General features: G+C 53.8%; 10 protein-coding genes across 10 annotated transcripts; 6 read left to right on the top strand and 4 right to left on the bottom strand.

Annotated features, from left to right (window-relative positions):
* Window positions 1-173: 173 nt before the first annotated feature.
* On the top strand, window positions 174-847 carry SAICODRAFT_6082 (EF-hand; the record flags this gene model as incomplete). The annotated part of the gene is made up of 2 exons (XM_019169800.1): window positions 174-258; window positions 318-847. 2 exons carry the CDS (start codon window positions 174-176, stop codon window positions 845-847), a joined length of 615 nt encoding a protein of 204 aa, XP_019025430.1.
* Window positions 752-4,224, bottom strand: SAICODRAFT_17876 (uncharacterized protein). The gene has a single exon (XM_019165873.1). The coding sequence runs from the start codon at window positions 4,100-4,102 to the stop codon at window positions 929-931; it is 3,174 nt and encodes a 1,057-aa protein (XP_019025429.1). The 5' UTR covers window positions 4,103-4,224; the 3' UTR covers window positions 752-928.
* A 383-nt stretch (window positions 4,225-4,607) lies between these two features.
* On the top strand, window positions 4,608-6,086 carry SAICODRAFT_17875 (uncharacterized protein; the record flags this gene model as incomplete). Its single annotated transcript, XM_019165872.1, has 2 exons — window positions 4,608-4,684; window positions 4,739-6,086. 2 exons carry the CDS (start codon window positions 4,608-4,610, stop codon window positions 5,952-5,954), a joined length of 1,293 nt encoding a protein of 430 aa, XP_019025428.1. The 3' UTR covers window positions 5,955-6,086.
* Window positions 6,058-7,415, bottom strand: SAICODRAFT_208086 (uncharacterized protein). Its single transcript, XM_019166330.1, has 2 exons — window positions 6,282-7,415; window positions 6,058-6,227 (listed from the first exon to the last, which is right to left on the bottom strand). The coding sequence occupies exons 1-2, from the start codon at window positions 7,244-7,246 to the stop codon at window positions 6,221-6,223; spliced, it is 972 nt and encodes a 323-aa protein (XP_019025427.1). The 5' UTR covers window positions 7,247-7,415; the 3' UTR covers window positions 6,058-6,220.
* Window positions 7,416-7,744: 329 nt separating this feature from the next.
* SAICODRAFT_70054 (uncharacterized protein) lies at window positions 7,745-8,477 on the top strand (the record flags this gene model as incomplete). The annotated part of the gene is made up of 3 exons (XM_019170532.1): window positions 7,745-7,822; window positions 7,886-8,084; window positions 8,143-8,477. 3 exons carry the CDS (start codon window positions 7,745-7,747, stop codon window positions 8,286-8,288), a joined length of 423 nt encoding a protein of 140 aa, XP_019025426.1. The 3' UTR covers window positions 8,289-8,477.
* A 104-nt stretch (window positions 8,478-8,581) lies between these two features.
* On the top strand, window positions 8,582-13,941 carry SAICODRAFT_89933 (nucleic acid-binding protein). The gene is made up of 2 exons (XM_019171667.1): window positions 8,582-12,812; window positions 12,891-13,941. The coding sequence occupies exons 1-2, from the start codon at window positions 8,603-8,605 to the stop codon at window positions 13,886-13,888; spliced, it is 5,208 nt and encodes a 1,735-aa protein (XP_019025425.1). The 5' UTR covers window positions 8,582-8,602; the 3' UTR covers window positions 13,889-13,941.
* Window positions 13,942-14,228: 287 nt separating this feature from the next.
* Window positions 14,229-15,524, bottom strand: SAICODRAFT_54538 (pseudouridine synthase; the record flags this gene model as incomplete). Its single annotated transcript, XM_019169295.1, has 2 exons — window positions 14,229-14,711; window positions 14,895-15,524. The coding sequence occupies 2 exons, from the start codon at window positions 15,522-15,524 to the stop codon at window positions 14,229-14,231; spliced, it is 1,113 nt and encodes a 370-aa protein (XP_019025424.1).
* A 409-nt stretch (window positions 15,525-15,933) lies between these two features.
* SAICODRAFT_6075 (heme oxygenase-like protein) lies at window positions 15,934-16,871 on the top strand (the record flags this gene model as incomplete). Its single annotated transcript, XM_019169792.1, has 3 exons — window positions 15,934-15,988; window positions 16,045-16,637; window positions 16,695-16,871. 3 exons carry the CDS (start codon window positions 15,934-15,936, stop codon window positions 16,869-16,871), a joined length of 825 nt encoding a protein of 274 aa, XP_019025423.1.
* A 617-nt stretch (window positions 16,872-17,488) lies between these two features.
* SAICODRAFT_17869 (uncharacterized protein) lies at window positions 17,489-18,271 on the top strand (the record flags this gene model as incomplete). The annotated part of the gene is made up of 2 exons (XM_019165871.1): window positions 17,489-17,549; window positions 17,606-18,271. Exon 2 carries the CDS (start codon window positions 17,606-17,608, stop codon window positions 18,269-18,271), a length of 666 nt encoding a protein of 221 aa, XP_019025422.1. The 5' UTR covers window positions 17,489-17,549.
* A 9-nt stretch (window positions 18,272-18,280) lies between these two features.
* SAICODRAFT_29481 (uncharacterized protein) lies at window positions 18,281-18,833 on the bottom strand. The gene has a single exon (XM_019167425.1). It carries the CDS (start codon window positions 18,768-18,770, stop codon window positions 18,414-18,416), a length of 357 nt encoding a protein of 118 aa, XP_019025421.1. The 5' UTR covers window positions 18,771-18,833; the 3' UTR covers window positions 18,281-18,413.
* Window positions 18,834-19,000: the final 167 nt, after the last annotated feature.

Here is a 19,000-nt window from a genome sequence, read left to right as displayed (position 1 = left end):
GGCCGCCTTTGCGTTCCGACGGCGGCGGGCTTGCCGCGGACATCATCGGTGTTGCCATGAAGCTTAAGAGGCAGAGGCAGAGGCAGAGGCAGTGTGTTTGCGAACAATGACAACACTCCAATTACTTCTTCGAGGCCGTTTGAGCGTCGTCCCACAATCCCTACGTATACGTCATGGCATCAGCTCTGCACCCGACGCAGTCCCTGCGACCCGCACCACGTACACCGACGAATGCACCCACAAACTCCAAGAAGAATGGTAAGCTCTTGATCCGTCAGACAAGCCCTAATTAACCCGCCCATGGCCCCCACGACGAGCCCAACCATCATCAACCACCTCAACCCCCCGCCCCAGCACCAAAAAACCCTCAAAAGCTGCCCAACGCCTCTCCCTAACCTCCGACCAAGAATCCGCCATCCATGACGCATTCTCCCTCTTCGATCCAGACAACACCGGGGAGATAGCAACAACCGATGTACGAATGGCGATGCGTGCGCTCGGGTTTGAATTTGAGAATACCCGCGAAGAACTCCAAAGTATCATCCGCACGCTCGATCCTGATAGGGAGGGTGCGGTGGAATGGGAGATTTTTCTAGAAGTAGTGTCCCTAAAACTTCAAACACGGGACATCCACGCCGAAGTGGAGCGCGCGTTCATGCTGTTCGACGATACCGGGAAAGGTGTCATAAGACTCGATGATCTCCGGCGCGTCGCGAGGGAGTTGGGAGAGGAGGGAAAGGTGTCGGATGACGAGTTACGGGATATGCTCGAGATTGCGTCGGGGAGGGGTGATGGAGTGCGCCTGGAGGAGTTCGAGGGGGTGATGAGGAGGGCTGGGGTGTTGTAGCTTATAGACTATAATATTTGATTTGAGGTAACGCCTGCAGTTTTCCGTCCCTGTTATATCTCCTTTCCTAATGTTCCATGCCTACTGGCGCTGCCCATGTCCCTGCACATGCCTCGCAACCTCCTTCCTCCCCGCCTCCGTATTCGCATTAAAGAATATCTGGGGACATCCGCTTGCTGGACACTGCATATACGGCATACCCCCGTTCGAGCCTCCATAACTCACTGCTGGACCTTGGAGTGCTGCGCCCCATGCTGGACTCGATTGGAAGCCTTGGCCGAGGGCGGGGGAGGGGGCGGGGGGATTACTTGGGTTTTGGGGTTGGGCGAAGGAAGAGGGAGCCGGGGGCTTTGGGGGAAAGTCTTGGGAGGGTGGGGGCCAGCGGGGTTGCTGCTGCTGCTGCGGTTGATGATGGACTTGTGGCACATTGTTGTTCGACCACGACATCGCCTTTTGAACGTTTGGTTCTTGAACAGTCGCCGCATCATTCGGCAAGGGCGACGCACTCCAACTCAACCTCATCCCAGGTGGTGGCGGAGCCTGGTATATCGGACTCGGCGGCCGACGTGCAGTGAATAGCGTCTGTGCAGGTCGATGCTGAAGGTGCTGGTTAACTTTACCTGGCGACTGATTCGACTCAGGATGCAATGACGCAGTCGGCGTTGAACGGTTCTCGGATAGAAGCGAGTTGACGGTAACCGGCACGCTGCCCTCCACATTCTCCCCAGACTCAGGCCTATTGTGCAAGAGCTCCGCCGCAAGTGCCGAGACTTTCTCCGCAGTCACAGAATCAACATGATCCAACACCCTCTGTCTCGGGATACTCGCCATAATCGTCGACGTATCCTCGTCATCCTCTACCATCGACACGTTCCCAATCCTCCCATCAAACACCTGGGGCTGCGCATGCGCCTCCGGCTGATGCTGATAATTCTCCATCGTGATGACTTGTCCGCGTCCAGCCAACTGATTAACATCAATACTCTGCCCATTATCCAACACAATCGTCGCAAACTCCCGTGCCCTCGCACCAGATTGCTGTACGGCCGAGTTCCTCGTCAACACATGCGCATCCTTTGCGCCCAAATACCGTTTCTGTTCCGGATCCCATTCACCGAGTGATTGTTTGATTTGCTGCATAAACTGCATATCACGATAAATCGGGCTTCGGCTCCATTCTTTGCTGTCTTTGCGCATGTGGTGGAGGAGGGATTCGACGTGTGCGGAGACGAGGTCATCAGCCATCTCGATGTCCACGCCCCATTCGTCTCGCAGTAGGCAGAGGAGGTGCTCCAACAAGACTGTCGATCGGTTCGAATCGAGACGGTGCTGAAGCAAATCCCAAATCTTCTTCAACTCCCAGAAATCACCACGGATGAGTTCATACTTCGGTCCCTGCGGCACAACCTCCGGCGAAGCCGGCCACACAATCGTCGATCCATTCTCCACATACCGCCTCCCATGGTGGTGCCCACCACCCTCCCGATCCCTCGGCTCATGCTCCCGCCTAACCCTCTTCGGCCACTGTACCAAATTCCCCCTCAAATACAAATTCAACTCCGTCGCCAAGGGTACATAAACAGCCAACTCCGTCTTCTTGTTCCTCTCCAAAATACTCAACAACTCCTGCGCGTGTTTCACCATCAACGCCCTCGCCTCAAGACCTCGAAGTCCAAAGAAGCGTGCGACGGGTTTGACGAGTCCTCCCGCATTCTCCGCATTCCTCCCTTTCTTCCCCCGCGCGAAATGCCCGTCGATAAAGACGAATAGCTCAAACACATTGATCTCAGGCGCCTGAACACGATCATCTTCATCCTCACTAGGCACATAATCCGAACACAACCGCGTCGGGTCAGCAGGCATACGCACAGCCTGCATCATCGTCTCCTCCTCCGCTGGCTCTGACATTAGTCGTTTTCGGGGGTGGGGGTTGGGGTTGGGGTTGGGATTCGGCGTGTGTTTTGGTGCCGCTGTTGTACTCTCACGCCTTACCGCGGCTGATGACCGCCGTCTTTCGGGGGGTGGGGATCGTGACACTGGGTACACACTCTCCGCCACTCTAGCCGGTACTCTTCGCTCCCGTGTACGTCTTGGGCTATCCACGTTCATTGATGCTGGTGACATGTCGGGGTATGGCGACGATCCAGTCTGTACACGTCCTGATTTACGCCGTCCGAATGACTCGTCACTTTTCCCAGGCGTATCGACCGGCACGAGTGATTTCCTGGGTCTCCCTACTGGTCGTTTCACGGGGGTGTCTCCCGGTGTATTCGAAGCAGAAACCGCTCTTGCGCGCTGTGTAGGCGTTGACATCGTCTCTGATTTCCTCGGTCGTCCAGGTCTTCGCTTTGGTGGTGGCATATCCTCAGGCGCGGCTTCCTTCTCGTGTACATCCTTTCCTGCCTCCCGCGCATCTGTCTCGTCTGCTGCTCTCACTGTTTGAGGGGGTATGGTGACTTTTGCCGTCGCTGCCAGGAATGCGGCCTTTCCTGAAGGCATTCCCCTTTTCCGTAGTTTTCCGGTCTTGATATCCCTCGCGAACCGGAGATCGGCTCTGTGCCGCCTTCCCAATTCCTTGAAGAAATCCGTCTTCTCATATTGAAACTCCACATCCCTCGCGATCATCTCAAACATCAAAAACAGATGACACTTGTCAAACACCGCAGCCGCAGCATCCTTAGCCGCAGGATGCGTCGGCGCAAACTGATTCGTCTCTTTCCAATCATCCACAAGTGCCTGACACATATAATCCCACGTAAACTCCAGCAATCCCTGTGGTCGTGGGTCATCCACTCCCCACTCCTCATCCGTCGCGAGCGAATCCAATCTCTTCTCACTAAACCAATCCCACATCGCAGCCTTAATCCTCATCCCTTCATAAATCTCCTCAAACCCCGGCTGAGCACTCTGCAACTCATACCACCCACACCCCCCGAGCACAAACATCCTCGTCGGCCCATCCTCCTTTCCCTCCAGACTGTACTTCGTAACATTCTCAACCGTCACGCGCACCAACGAGTTCGTCTGTATTGGTCGTCCAGTACGGCCGGGACGGAGGTAGGATTTGACGGTTTGCGTCATTTTGAGGTTCCCGGAGACGGTGAAGGGCGCGCGGGCATGAATGTCGAAAAGGTCGATTGGGGAGTCGTTTTTGTGGTGGATTGTGACGGAGGTGAGTCCGAATTGATCCCAGTCGTTTTCGGAGAGTGAGAGATCGCCTGCACGGAGCAAGTCAGCCTCGTTGAAAGAGAGCATTGCTGGAGTTGCGCTGATGATGCGCGGTGGATAGAGGGGGGGGTGTATGCGCCGGATCAGGGTGTACGTCCACGCGTACGGTCTCTATCAGGTTCAAGACAACGCTGCGCAAGCTCTTGCTGTCCGGACAGCGGATGGCCCAGGATGTAAAGACCTGCTGAATGCGACCAGTAAGCTCGAGCTTCTCTTGATAAACTTCTGCTGCGACTGTCGACTTTCGTTGACTTGTAATACGCGGAGACGCGCTCGGGTCGCTTCATGCAAAGTCCGTATGGCCAGGCAGCAGGGTCCCCGACGTCGGTGGACGGACTGTTGGAAGACGATACATGGGAACAGAAAAAGACCAGCTGAGGTGCCACACCTTCCATCAAAACAGTTTGCGACCATTTCAAGCAGCTCCCGCTCGGCTTCGGCTGCCCATGCAAGTATATTGAAGGCTTGCAGGTTGCGTGCTCCGCAAAAATCCCAAAATACACCCATCCTCGTCCATCCTCACAGATTCCCAATGTCCCGACCATCCTCGACGAAGGCCCGGAGACATGTAGCGGGTATCGCTCTTTTACTGGTGGTGGTGGTCATGTGGTGAGTGAATACCCCTCCACTTCGCGAACTTCTAATCTTACTGTTCCTCGCCAGGGTGACATCCTCATTCATCATATCAGCACTCTTCGGATCATCACAAGATCCATCAAAGACATACTTCAAGCCATTTCTGATAACCTATATCAACACCGGGACTTTTGCTTTCTTCCTCATCCCCTTCGCGTTCCGTCGATGGCGGGAACGACGGGCTGCGAAGAAAGCAGGAGCAGCACAGCCAGGCGTTGTATTCTGGGCGCAGACACCGAGTCCAGCGCGGAGTATACATACTGGTGATTTAGAGGCATGGGATGCGGAACAAGAAGAGCGGAGGAGGAGGAAGACGCAGCGTGCTTTGGAAGGAGCCGCAGCGGATCTTGACGTCCAGTCTCGTACACCACTCCTCAGCCGGACGTCCTCCCCCGAACCCGGACCCCTCCATCGCTCCAACTCCTACCAATCATCCCTCACCTCAAAAGCCCCCACCACTTCCGACAAACTCACAATAAAAGAAACGATCCGGTTAGCGTTCACTTTCTCCCTCCTCTGGTTCTTCGCAAACTATTTCGGGAACGCGTCGCTCGCCTACACAACCGTCTCCTCCTTCACCATCATCTCCTCCATGTCCGGATTTTTCACCCTCGCGTTCGGAGCGCTGCTCGGTGTCGAAACCTTCACCTGGCTCAAATTCACCGCACTCTGCGCCTCGATCTTCGGTGTCATCCTCGTCGCAGTATCGGACTCCTCATCCTCCTCCGTCTCCAACCCCGTACCCTCTAAAGGTGGAATCGTCATCTGGGGCGATTGCTTGGCGCTCGCGGGAGCGGGGTTGTATGGTTGCTACACCGTCCTCCTCAAACTCCGCATCAACTCCGAATCCCGAATCTCCATGTCCCTCTTCTTCGGCTTCGTCGGACTCTTCTCCCTATCCCTCCTCGGCCCCCTCCTCCCCCTCCTCTCCTACCTCTCCATCGAGACATTCTCCCTTCCGCCCTCTCGTACCATCGCAGCGGTCGTGGCAGTTAATGCTGGGATCGCGTTCGTGTCGGATTATTTGTGGGCATGGAGTACGCTGTTGACGACGCCGTTGACTGCGACGGTTGGGATTAGTTTGACGATTCCGTTGGCGTTGGGGGGGGAGGTGTGGAGGGGAAGGGAGGTGGGTGGGGGGTATTGGGTTGGGGCGGGGTTGGTGTTTGGCGGGTTTGTGTTGATGAATTGGGAGACTACGAGGGAGGATGGGGAGGTGGAGGTGGGGGGAGGTGAGGTGTGATGTTGCGTGGAGATGGGTTGGAATGGCGGAGTATCTTTGGGGTATCTGATATAAGTAATTCGATGGTCGTGTTGATCACGCCCACTGCAATTCGTTACGATGAAAACTTCTCTGAACGAAGAATTCTGGCGTCATCCTCTATTCTGATCATAAATGCTGTTACCATGCTGTGTACGCACTATCTTACACACGCTAGTTAAACCGTGTCATCGGTTTGATGCAAATGCAATGAATAAAACATCCTCCCAAAACCCTACTCGACTCGCTTATCCACCCCGGCTCCGCCCCACACCCCCCTCCCCCTTCTCAGCCGCAATCTCATCCAACTGCCTAAAATCCTCCTCCGTCAACTCCAACATATCATCAACATACTCCTCCTCCTCAATCTCCCCCGTCTCCGGACTCTTCCTCACAGCCCCAACTGCAATCTTCGGCATAACCTCCTCCAACTCCGGTGTTGGGCTACGCGAAGGCGGTAGGCTCGGCTCTCGAGAGATTGGGCTGCCGTGGAGGGATCCGTTCACGGCGAGTTGATCTGCCATTTCGTTTCCATGGATTCCGACATGCCCGCGCACGTACTCGAATTTAATCTTCCCAACCCCGCGTCTCCGTAGGAGCTCGAGCGCCTTTTTGATGAGATCGACATTCTCAACACCCTTCCCCGTCGCGCCCTTCCAGCCTTTCGCAACCCACCCCCTCCACCACTTCGTCAAACACCCAATCGAATACTGCGAATCCGTCCAAATCCGCACGTTCTCCCCCTTGGAGGTACGTTCGAGCGCACGGATGATTGCGGTGAGTTCGGCGCGGTTATTTGTTTGTGTTGGGCCGGGGAGACGTTCGGTGCAGTTTCGGGGGTCTGCGGGACCGAAGTAGACGCCCACGCCGGCGACGGGGTTGCGTTTCCCGTTACCGAGGCAGGAGCCGTCGGTGTAGACTTCTAGCCATTCGGTTTTGTCTTTTGATTTCGATATTGGTGAGGGTGGGCGTGCTGGTAGTTGTGCTGCGGTACGAGCTTTCTTGAATGGCGTGAGGTCTATCTCGTCCGCCACGCCTCTCTTTATCCCACTCCCAGCCTTGAAAGCAGCGAGACTGTCATCCGGTACCGAGCTCTTCCCCCCTGTCCTCAAAAACTCCCTCGCCGCATCCTCACTCGGAAAACTCTTATACACCGCCCCAGTGTGTCCCTTGACCTCCCTCTCACACGTCGCCCAATCCCTATAAACCCCCGGTGTCCGGCCTCGAACAACCGCATAATACTTGCTCTTTCCTTTCGATCTCGGTTGTGGCATGAGGGTTGATAGGGAGGGGAATGGCGTGGGGGGTAGGCCGCGGGAGACTTCGTGGTAACGGGAGAGAAGCTGGGCTATTGCGCCGGAGCGGACAGCGCGGAGGCTGATGGTATATCTTGACGGCAAGAGAGGTAAGGAGGCTTGTATAGCCTGCACTTGATACCGTACTTGGGGTTTATTCACGATTGCATACGCCGTCGGTAGGACGTGAGGTCTCAAAATGTTTGGGTGGTGTGCCGGGCGTTCCCCGAGGATCGGACGAAGCGGAAGAAGAGAGGTACGCTGAAGTTGTGCTAACTTGGTGAGTATAATAAAAAGGCCTTGAAAGACAAAGGCCTGATGGAGGGATCGGTTGTTCAGCTGTTCAAAACGTTACCTTCCTCTCTCAAATCGTTGATATTTGGTAGAGTCCCCTCCGCTAGGCACCGAGACGTACAGGCTGCCCTCGAGCCCGCAGCTCCCTCGCAACCCCTACACCATCCGCGATCGCAACACAAAATGGCCAAATCCTCAACCCTCACCCTCCCAGAATACATCGACCGCTCCGCCCTCCTCCTCAAAGCGCGCCCACAAACCGTACGCGTCACTCCTCACCGTTTCGCAAAGTTACGGTAACTAATTGTATGTATGGTGATATAGACAAGAATAACCACAACCTACCATGCCTCAGCAAAAGTCAACGACTCACATCTCACCGTAAAAACCTTCGACCCAGTATCTGGAACATGTATCAAATACACCACGGATCGTGCTGCGGAGGTTGGGAGGATCATGAGTGCGTTGGGGAGTTTGGGGCGGTATATGGTGTCGAGTCAAGCACAGGCTCGAGAGGATGAAGGTAGGTAGTGTCGAGAGAGTAGGAATGTGTGGAGGGATGCTAATGTAGGCGGTGATAGATGTCGTGATGGAGGATGCATCGGTGGAGCAGGCGGAGGTCGTACCGCCCGCATCTTCTTCTGCGCCGGGAACGGGGACGGCGACGCCTGTACAGGCAACAACTGACCCAAAACCCAAGGGAAAGAAGAAGAAGGGAAAGCGATGAGCATTGAACGATTGAATCTATGGGAGACGCGACGTACGTCGACGCAAGCAGCGCAAGTAACTGGATGTTGGCAGGACACGAATTGGAGCGCGCAAAAGATACCATGGGAGAGACAGAAAGAAGGATTCTTGACGAAGAGGCTCAGCGGTATACTCGACGGCTATTGACAATTTACATTTCCTTGCTCCCAAGTCTTTTCCTTAGTCCCACGTGATCTCAGAGTTTGCCCTCCACCCCTGCGCGCCCTCCCAAAAAAGTGCCGGGCCTACGAAGCAGCAACCCGTACACCGTCGAGGGAGCAAATCGCGACGACAATGGCAGGACCACCAGGAGACTCTTCCTCCTCCAAGAAGCGCACAATCGACGGCGTCTCCGTCTCGAGGGAGTTATCCGCCCTGCGTGCGGACGAACAGGATTTCCCCCGTGGTGGAGCGAGTGTGTTGACACCCCTCGAGTACAAGGAAGCCACGAACGAAGCTACACGGGACGTCTTGTTCGGGACTTCAGATGCGGCGCCTGAGGCCAAGAGGAGGAAGACACAGAAACCTAAGCCCAACAAGCAGCAAAAGAGCGGAAAGAAAGATGAAGCAGAGACGGAGAAAAAGATTGAGGGACCAAGAATAGAGGGATTGAGTTTCAAGAGGTTGGCGAAGGGTACTGTTGTTTTGGGACAGATTTCGAGCATCAATGCGTTGGATATGGTCGTTGCGCTGCCGAACAATATTTCTGGGTATGTTCCCATTACTGCCGTTTCGCCCAAGTTGTCGGCGAATTTGGATGCGGAGATGAAGAATGCGGAGGATGAGGATGCGGAGGATGGAGATGTCGAGGGTGCGGATTTGAAGGATTTGTTTAGGGTTGGGGAGTGGGTTCGGGTGTATGTCACCGAGAACACGACGGGATCGGTGGAGAAGAAGCTTAAGAAGAGGGTTGAGTTCTCTCTCTTCCCGGAACTCGTTAATGGTGGACTCACGTTGGACGATTGCGCTAATACCGTCGTGCTTCAAGCTGCTGTGTTGTCGGTTGAGGATCACGGACTTGTCGTGGATGTCGGGATCAATGGTATCACTGGTTTCGTGGCAAAGAAGGATGTTGGAACACTCGAGTTTGCGAAGATTAGGGAAGGTCAGGTTTTCCTTACCTCCGTAACTGGTATCCCTGCCTCCCGCCGAATCGTCCAACTCACCGCCGATATCACATCGAAGAAAGCTTCCGTCCCTCTACAGGAAATCTCGTCAATTGACCAACTCCTCCCTGGAACGACCGTCAACGGACTCGTTACCGCCGTCCGTGGTACACAAGGTCTCGTGGCGAAGTTGTATGGGTTGGTCGATGGAACGGTCGACATCTTCCACCTCGACGCAAACTCAAACAAGAAATACAAGGAGGGCGACACGATCCGCGCCCGTGTCATCTCCACCTTCCCTGGCTCCGAACCCCGGAAAGTCGCGTTGTCTCTCCTCCACCACGTGCTCGAGCTCAACACTGCCTCTATCCGCCAAGGCAAGGCTCGTCAGGATCCGCTTGAGGCTTTGCCGATTGGAACTATTGTGGAGGCGGCGAAGGTGAAGAAGGTTGAGGCTACGCAGGGGTTGTGGTTGGATATGGGCGTTTCTGGAATCCAGGGATTCTGCCACATCTCGCGTGTAGCGGATAAGAAGATCGAGACGCTTTCTGCTTCTACTGGAGCTTACAAACTCGATTCTGTCCATCGTGCGCGTATTGTTGGTTGGGCGCCTGTTGATGGGTATTACATCGTCTCCATGGAGGAGAAGGTCCTTGAGCAGAAGATCTTGAGGGTGGAGGATGTGAGGGTTGGTGAGGTCATTAAGGTTGAGGTTAGGAAGATTATTGGGGCTGGTATTGTTGTTGAGATCACGGATAGTGTTACGGGGTTGGTTCCGACGATTCACATGGCCGATACTGCCCTCCAGAACCCGGAGAGGAAGTTCAGGGAGGGAATGTCCGTCGACGCAAAGGTCGTTTTTACTGATCCTTCCAAGAGACGTGTGGCCTTGACCCTGAAGAAGAGTTTGTTGAACTCTGATTTGCCGCTCATCCAATCTTTCGAGAGCGTTGAGGTCGGACAGAATGCCGTTGGTACCCTTGTGACGTTGTTGGATAATGGTGCGTTGGTTGAGTTCTTTGGTGGTGTCAAAGCGTTCTTGCCGGTTGCGGAGATGAGTGAGGCATACATCTCTAACCCCCGTGATCACTTCCGTGTTGGACAGACCGTTAGCGTTTGGGTCCAGTCCGTCGATGCCGAGAACGAGAAGATGCGTGTTTCGTGCAAGAATCCTGCGGCTTGGTCGCAGGGCCAGTCCCAGAAGTTCGATGCGGTCGAGGTTGGTGGTGTCGTTTCTGCTACCGTCGCTGATAAGCCTGAGGACCAGATCATTGTTTCTGTGTTGCCGGATATGATTAAGGGTATTATCTCCTTGCCGCAGTTGAGCGATGAGGATTCTACGAAGGCGAAGGCTGTTCACACCAAGTTGCGCGTCGGACAGACATTGAAGGAGCTCGTTGTTATCTCCAAGAACGAGAGGAGCAAGCTTCTTGTTTTGTCGAACAAGCAGTCCTTGATTAAGGCCGCTAAGGCTGGCAAGTTCCTCAAGAGTCTTGAGGGTGTCAATGTCGGTGACAAGGTCGTTGGATACGTCAAGAATGTTACTGACTTTGGTGTCTTTGTTGGTTTTGCGGGTAATCTTGTCGGGTTGGCGTTGAAGGCGCATTTGTCTGAGCAGTACGTTCCTTCCGTTCAGGCTCTTTTCAGCCAGGGACAGAGCGTTACTGCGACAGTAGCCGATGTCAACCGCGAGGAGAACAGGTTGCAGTTGACTTTCAGGGAGTTGAAGACTGTCGAGGACAAGCCCAAGGAGAAGAAGGAGAAGAAGGTTGCGCCGGAGGGTAAGACGCTCGCTGCTAAGCCTATCGACCAGAACGTCACCTGCGTTGAGGACTACCAACCCGGGTTCATCACTAAGGCTAAGATCTCTTCAATCAAGGAGTCTCAGATCAATGTTGAGCTCGCTAGCAATGTTCATGGACGCATTGATGCTTCTCAGATTTATGACTCGTACAAGGATGTCAAAAACAAGAAGAACCCCCTCAAGGCCTTCAACGTTCACCAGATCATCGACGTTAAGGTCCTTGGATGGCACGACGCGAAGAACCACCGCTTTTTGGCTATTACTCACAAGAAGAGCAACAAGGGTCCCACTGTCTTGGAGTTGACCATGAAGCCTTCCGAGTTGAAGAAGGCTGAGGTCAACATCCCGGGATATGCGGATATTAAGGTTGGTGAGAAGTACACCGTTTTCGTCAACAATGTTGCCGCTTACGGTTTGTTCGTTACTCTCAACCCCAACGTCCGTGGTCGTGTCAACATCCTCGATGCCTCCGACAATGTGGACGAGATTCAGAACCTTGCTGAGCACTACCCTGTCGGTGCCGCTCTTGAGGTCAAGGCTGTCAGCAAGGACGACAAGAACAACTTTGTAAACTTCTCTGCCCGCGCCTTGAAGAACCCTATCACCAACTACGAGTCTCTCAGCGTTGGCGCTATCATCCCCGCTCGTGTCACCAAGATTACTGAGCAGGGTTTGATTGTCCAGTTGAGCGATGAGTTGATTGGTCGTGTCTACCTTACCGATATTGCTGACGAGTACTCTGCTGAGCCTACCAAGGGCTTCGAGAAGGACCAGATTGTCCGTGTCTGTGTCGTTGAGGTGGATGTTTCCAATAAGCGCATTGCCTGTTCCACCAGGGTGTCCAGGACTCTCTCTTCCTCTGCCGCCAAGGTCGATGCTGAGATCAACACCGTCAGTGACCTCACGAAGGACTCTGTCGTCCGTGGTTACGTCAGGAACGTTGCCGACAACGGTTTGTACGTTTCGCTTGGTCGCAATGTTGTCGCTCGTGTCAAGATTGCCGAGTTGTTCGATGAGTACGTCAAGGACTGGAAGCCCAAGTTCAAGAAGGACCAGCTCGTTGAGGGTCGCATCGCTTCCGTTGACAAGGAGCACAGCAGGGTGGAGATGTCTTTGAAGAAGAAGGCCGTCTCTGAGACCAGGTCTGAGGGAATCAAATTGACTGACCTTGAGGCTGGCCAGATCGTTGATGGTCTCGTCACCAAGGTTGTTGACTATGGTCTCTTCATTCGCGTTCAGGACTCTTCTGTCTCGGGTCTCTGCCACATTGCCGAGGTCTCCGACACTAAGATTAAGGACTTGAGCAAGGTTTACTCTGAGGGTGACCTCGTCAAGGCTAAGATCTTGAAGATCGACACCGACAAGCGTCGTGTTTCCTTCGGTCTCAAGTCTTCTTACTTTGAGGATGCTGAGGAGGACGATGAGGAGGACGACAGTTCCGAGGAGGAAGGTTCTGAAGACGATGAGGAGATGGAGATCGAAGGCCTTGAGTCTGGCGAGGAGGACGAGGATGAAGATGATGATGAGGACATGGAGGGCTTCGAGTTTGAGGATGAAGATGCCGACGAGGGCAGCGATGATGATGAGCAGGAGGGTGACTTCGTTGAAGAGAATGACGTCGAGGACGAGGAGATGTCTGATGCCTCTGACGAGGAAAATGACGAGTCTTCAGAGAAGGCGCCTGCTCTGTCCGTTGGTGGTTTCGACTGGTCTGGCGATGTCATGGCTTCCCTGCAGGGTGGTGCCGAGTCTTCTGACTCAGAGAGTGAAGATGAGGATGATAACACCAGCAAGAAGAAGAAGAAGTCAAAGAAGTCTGCCGTTAAGATCGACAAGACCGCCGACCTTGACAAGCAGGCTCCTCAAACTTCTTCTGACTACGAGCGTTTGCTCATCGGTTCGCCAGACTCCTCTTTCCTCTGGATCAACTACATGGCTTTCCAGCTCCAGCTTTCTGAGATCGAGAAAGCGCGTGAGATTGGAGAGCGTGCGTTGAAGAGCATCAACTACCGCGAAGAGCAGGAGAAGCTCAACGTCTGGGTTGCTATGATGAACTTGGAGAACACCTTCGGTTCTGAAGAGACTCTGGAAGATGTCTTTAAGCGCGCTTGCCAGTACAACGAGCCTAAAAAGGTGTACGGTCACCTCTGCGATATCCTTGGCCGTTCTCAGAAGATCGCGGCTGCGAAGGAGCTTCACCAGAAGACTGTCAAGAAGTTCTCCCAGTCCAGCAAGGTCTGGAGCAACTTTGCTCAGTTCCTGGTCGACAACAGCAGCATCGAGGATGCTCGTGCTCTTTTGCCGCGTGCTCTTCAGAGTTTGCCTAAGCGCAAGCACATCAAGACTATTCTCCGTTTTGCGCAGATGGAGTTCAAGTCTGGTGATGCCGAGCGTGGACGCACGATTTTCGAGGGTCTTCTTAGCTCATACCCCAAGCGTCTTGATCTGTGGAACATCCTCCTTGATCTCGAGACTACCCATGGTGAGACCGATGCCGTCAGGCGTCTCTTCAACCGTGTCTTGGCTCTCAAGTTATCGAGCAAGAAGGCCAAGTTCATCTTCAAGAAGTGGCTTGGTTTCGAGAAGGAGCATGGTGACGATGTGAGTGTCACCGAGGTGAAGGAGAGAGCTGCTGAGTGGGTCGCACAAAACGTCAAGGGTGACGAGTAAACTTCTGCGGATACCATGGTATACATTCTTTAGCATTTTTGGGTTTTTTTTTTACTGGACATCATTTCGCTTTTAAGCTTTCTTATAGAAACAAATGGGTTATTTTATTCATATGATCGAGTTCACTCCCACGATTCTCACATACGTGCAGTCACATTTCAGAGTGTCAAACCAAGGAGAAGAAAGGCAAACGTAACCGTGATGATTAAATCGGAGCAGAATACACGTCCGCGTATTGATCATACTTCAATTGATGCTTCAAATTCATTCCAGTCTTCCAGTTCTCAAGACTACATACACAACCTAATCCACCTCCCTTCAAAGAAGCCTATGCAACCTCTCAAACAAACAAGTGCTTCTGAGCCCTCGGGCTCGTGGGCTTAGCCTGTTCCCCAGACACAACTGGTGCCTCAGACGCAACCGCCGGAACCTCAGGCGCAGCAGCAGCACCATCAGCAACGTCCCCAACCTTCGCAGCCCCAGGATTCACATTCAGCATCCCCCCGCTATCTTGCGCCTCCCGCCACTTCCTACAAGCCCCCACCACTGCCTCCTCCCACTTATCCAACGCCTCATCCCCCCACTTCTTCCCTTCGCCGTTCTTCCCATCAAACCACTCCCATGGAATCGCGTCCGAGCTATCAAAGGGGCCTTGTCGGGATCGGTGGAGTTGGACGACGTGGCCTGCGGAGCCGAGGGCGAGGGAGAGGTCGTGGGCGATTGTGCGGACGTAGGTTCCGCCGGAGCAGGACATGTGGATTTGGAAGCAGGGTGCTGAGGAGGGCTTTTTTGGCGCGGGGGTCTCCTCTGAGGTAGTAGCGGTCTCCGAGGCAGCAGCAGCAGGTTCCCCGGCGTCGTCTTTCTGCTTCTTTGCGGAGGGCTCGTCGGTCGTTTCGGACTCCTCGAGTGTTCTCTTCTCACCGGCAGTCTCATTGACACTCTCCGCAGCCGCCACAGCAGCAGGAGATGCCGCTCTCTCCTCAGACTCTTTGACCAACTGCTCCACCCTCTTAGCCTGCTTCTTCGTCTCCTCGTCCGCCTCCTCCGGCTCACAATACTCATGCTCCCCCCCATTCTTCCACCCACTCCATTCCAACTTAAAGATCGTAACCGGTCTAGCCTCAATCGGCCTCGGCAACGGGATACCATAACGGGCATACTCATACAATTTCTTCCCGTCGACTTTACATGCGGAGTAGATGGGCGGTTTTTGCAGGATTGGACCACGGAATTTGGCGAGGGCTTCGTCGATCATTTCGGGGGTGATGTGTTCCCAAGGGGCGCGGGTCACGATTTTTCCTTGGGAGTCGTAGGTGTCTGTTGCGGAGCCGAGGAGGACGGTAGCGGTGTAATCCTTGGAACAGTTGAGCATACTCGAGAGTTCCTTTGTACCATCGTTGACACCGAGGACCATGATTCCACTCGCCAATGGATCGAGGGTTCCACCGTGTCCGAGCTTCGCGTATGAGGTCTTCTTGCTCCTACGTTTGCCTCCTGGCCATTCTTTCGCGAAGTTGGGGCTTTTGGATAGGAGGTATTTGACCCTGTTCGTGATGGAAGCTGACGTGAGATGTCCACTAGGCTTGTTCACGGCGAACAGCCCGGAGATATAGTTTTGATCTCCCTTGTTCTCCATTTCTTGACTTTCGTGATATCGCTTGCGTACGTGGAGATCCTGATATTCAGCCGGAGTGCGCGAGTAATAATCCCGGTTCTCCAAACCGTTATTGCGTGGATAGGATGTCTGGCTCTCTGATTCCTGGGTGTTTCGTAGCCCTTTGAACGCACGGGATAGGAAACCGACTCTTTCTTGGGTGACAGGGGGTTTTTCAAAGATCTTTTCTCCGAGTTCCTTGAATGCTGCACTGTTTCCAATCCTAATCGGCATGTGCCCAACAGCTGCTTCCAACGGTTAACAAGTTTGGAGTTTTGCTCATTCGAGGTGTAGGTGTAAATATTTCTGCAACGGCCTGCGTTTGGCTGTACGGACCGCCGCCGTATACGGTACGACGACCTGTAACGTAGACGTACACCAAACACCAACAATGACCGATTCACCAACCGGATCCTTTTGTAAAGACGTGAGCCTCGCCACGCGCTGTATGGCTCCCCCTCTAAGCCCCATCATTTTCACCCCTCTAACCCTCTACCCACAGCCGCCCACACCGCCTCCAACCGCATCGCAAACCTCAAACTCTTCTTCGCCCTCCGCGACGCAACCCTCTTCCGCGAATTTCTTTTATCATTCTACTTCCTCTACGAAGCCTTCGAGTCGGAATGGAAGGCACAGATGGGGACGGATACGCGGATGGGTCGGATCTTGAGGGAAGCGTGGACGCCGGAGTTGGAGAGGAGTGGGAGGTTAAGACGCGATTTGGAGTTTTATTATGATCATGACGATAGTATTTGGGGACGACTGACGAAGGAGAGGAGGGAGTATGTTGAGTATGTGCATGAGAGGTTGAGGGAGAACCCACATTTGGTGTTGGCGTATGCGCATACGCAGTACCTCGGGCTTTTTGCGGGTGGACGGATTGTGAGGAGTAAGTTGATGAAGAGTATTGGGTTTTTCCCGAAGAAGGAGGGGGTTAGTGAGGAGAAAGTTGGACGAGAGGGAATGGGAATTTTCACCTTTGACGGCATCAACGACATCGCGTCCGAGAATAACCTCCGACATAACTTCAAATCCAAAATCGACCGGATCGCGGCGGATGAACTCACCCCAACCGAACGAGAAGAAATCATCGAGGTACGTCTTTTGTGTCGCGCCGTGTAGGTTACGTTTGCTGATGACATTTACCCACAGGAAGCAAAAGAAATCTTCCGCCGAAACGGGAAGTTGATGCAAGAAATCGAGATTAGGGGGGAGACGACGAGGATGATTATGCAGAGTGCGACGAATTATGCGGCGATGCTGTTTGCGGTTATTGCGGTGCCGTATATTTCGTATTTGTTCTTGGTGTATATTTGGTCGAAGCACTGAAGGATTGCTCCGGCCATGCATATGGGAACGTGAATCACAGTTGATCTCATTTCTAGAATCTTGTTTCTCGTTCCTTTGAACTTCCCATGTACAGCTGGCCATTTCGTCCGATATTTCCACGGGTCGTTCGTGTAACGGATGGAGTAGTAAGAAGTGATTGTTATTCGAATGAAGAAAATAAAGCTACCAAACCTTTAAACATTGTCAATCACACTCGCAAACGCGTCCATGGCAGGAGGATCACCTACTATGAGGTGGAATGGGAGAGTGAAGAAGGCAAGCCTGATTCGTCATGGGAGATTTGGAAAAGGCTGCGCAAGTGTGCTGAGGCAAAACACTTGTACAGGATCGGCAACAGGTTTTGAAGAACCTACCCCCTTTCTTTCTGTTGGTACGAGTTTTTTATTGCAGTTAGTACCGTTTAGAGGGGGGAGAGTGTAGAACGGCTCCGTTGGGGAACGGCTCCCTAGAAGCCGTTACAGAACTTTACTATATAAAGGGGAGGTTTGGTAGCTTTATTTTCTTCATTCGAATAACAATCACTTCTTACTACTCCATCCGTTACAGTTCGGGTACGTCACATGCGCGCTTACTAACATCCGGTCCCCCCGCGATGCCGGTGCACCTCTCCACCAATTCCCTTGATCCCCCTTCACCTCCATCGGATTCCATAACAAGGTGTCGTCGGTTTCTGCATCTATCTTTGAATCAATCGCTGACTTCCTTCGACACAGATGTCCTTCGCAATCCTCCCCGTCCTCGAGCCCAAGGAAGGCCAGGCCCAAGTCCTCGCCGACCTAATCAAGAACATCACCTCCGGCGCCTCCATCAACGAAACCGGCTGCAAGACCTACTACTTCTTCATCCCCGAAACCGCCTCTTCCATCTCCTCCACCCCCACAATCCACGGCATCGAAGTCTACACCTCCCAGGACGCCCTAACCGGGGAACACCTCCAATCCCCCCAATTCGGGGAACTGGGCAAGTGGCTCCAGGCTGGGAATTGTGCGAATTCTCCGGATTTGGGTGGGTATAATGTGGAGTTTGGGTTTATTGATCGTACCCCGCCCAAGGAGAGTGATTTCGTCTTTGTCGCGACATTGATCTGCAAACCCGGTCAACGCGCCGCTGTGCTCGACAAATGGCGCACATGCGCCCCCTGGGTTTGGGAGAACGAGCCGGACACGTATTCCTACCTCTTCATGACCTCCATGGAAGACGAGAACAAGATCGTTATTTTCGAGAGGTATAAGAATAAGGAGGCGTTGACGGAGACGCATTATGGGGGACCTAAGTTCCAGGAGGTACAGCCGTTCATGAAGGAGAATGTTGCGGAGAAGAAGACGGAGAATTTCAAGTGGGCTGGGTTTGGGTTTATCTCTAAGGACAAGCTTCAGTAGATGCATGGGGAGTATGGAACATGTAAGATATTGATATCCTTTCGTTGGAGGTGTAGCGAAACATGATATTCCTCCGCCCATGTTATCACACCGTGGTCCAGCCAATGCTCCAAGAGACCCGAAAGATCACACTCCCCCTCCCTCACTCCTTCCCCAACCCCTCAACCAACCCCCCAACATCCGGCACAACAACAACCTTCCTCCCAACCCCCCCCAAACTCCAACACTTCCGTTCCCCAGCGACATCCATCGCGACAACATCCTGCAAAAACCCGACATCCGAGCCGACTGTTACGTCGAATGCGATTCCGCCCCAGGAGAGTGTCGTGCGGCCGGAGCGGTGGATGCGGAGGTGGCCGGCTAGGCCGGGGGGTGGGGGGAAGGCGGAGGTTGGGGGACGGCGACGCTTTTGGTCTGGTGCGGGTTTTGATGGCGGTGTGGGTTTGGCGGGTGGTTTGGTGTCTTCGGGTTTCACGTCGCCGGTACCTTCTCCCTCCATCACCGGTACTGCTGCCTCACCCCCCGCCGCTGCCGCAGGCGCAGAAGTAGGAGTAGGTTCAGGTTTGACCTCAGACGGAGCAGGCCTCTCAAACCTCGGCAACACACTCGGAAACTGAAACAAAAACAACTTATCCTCCGCTCCTGCCCCCCCTGCGCCCCCTCCTATCCCACCCTCCTCGCCGCCTCCAAAATCGAGCGCGAGGGCCCTGAAATCATCGACAATTCGTG

The sequence above is a fragment of the Saitoella complicata genome, assembly GCF_001661265.1.
Source record: "Saitoella complicata NRRL Y-17804 unplaced genomic scaffold SAICOscaffold_6, whole genome shotgun sequence".
NCBI lineage: Eukaryota > Fungi > Ascomycota > Saitoellomycetes > Saitoellales > Saitoellaceae > Saitoella > Saitoella complicata.
The sequence above is the reverse complement of the archived record's forward strand: the minus strand, read 5'-3'. Positions and strand labels throughout refer to the sequence as shown.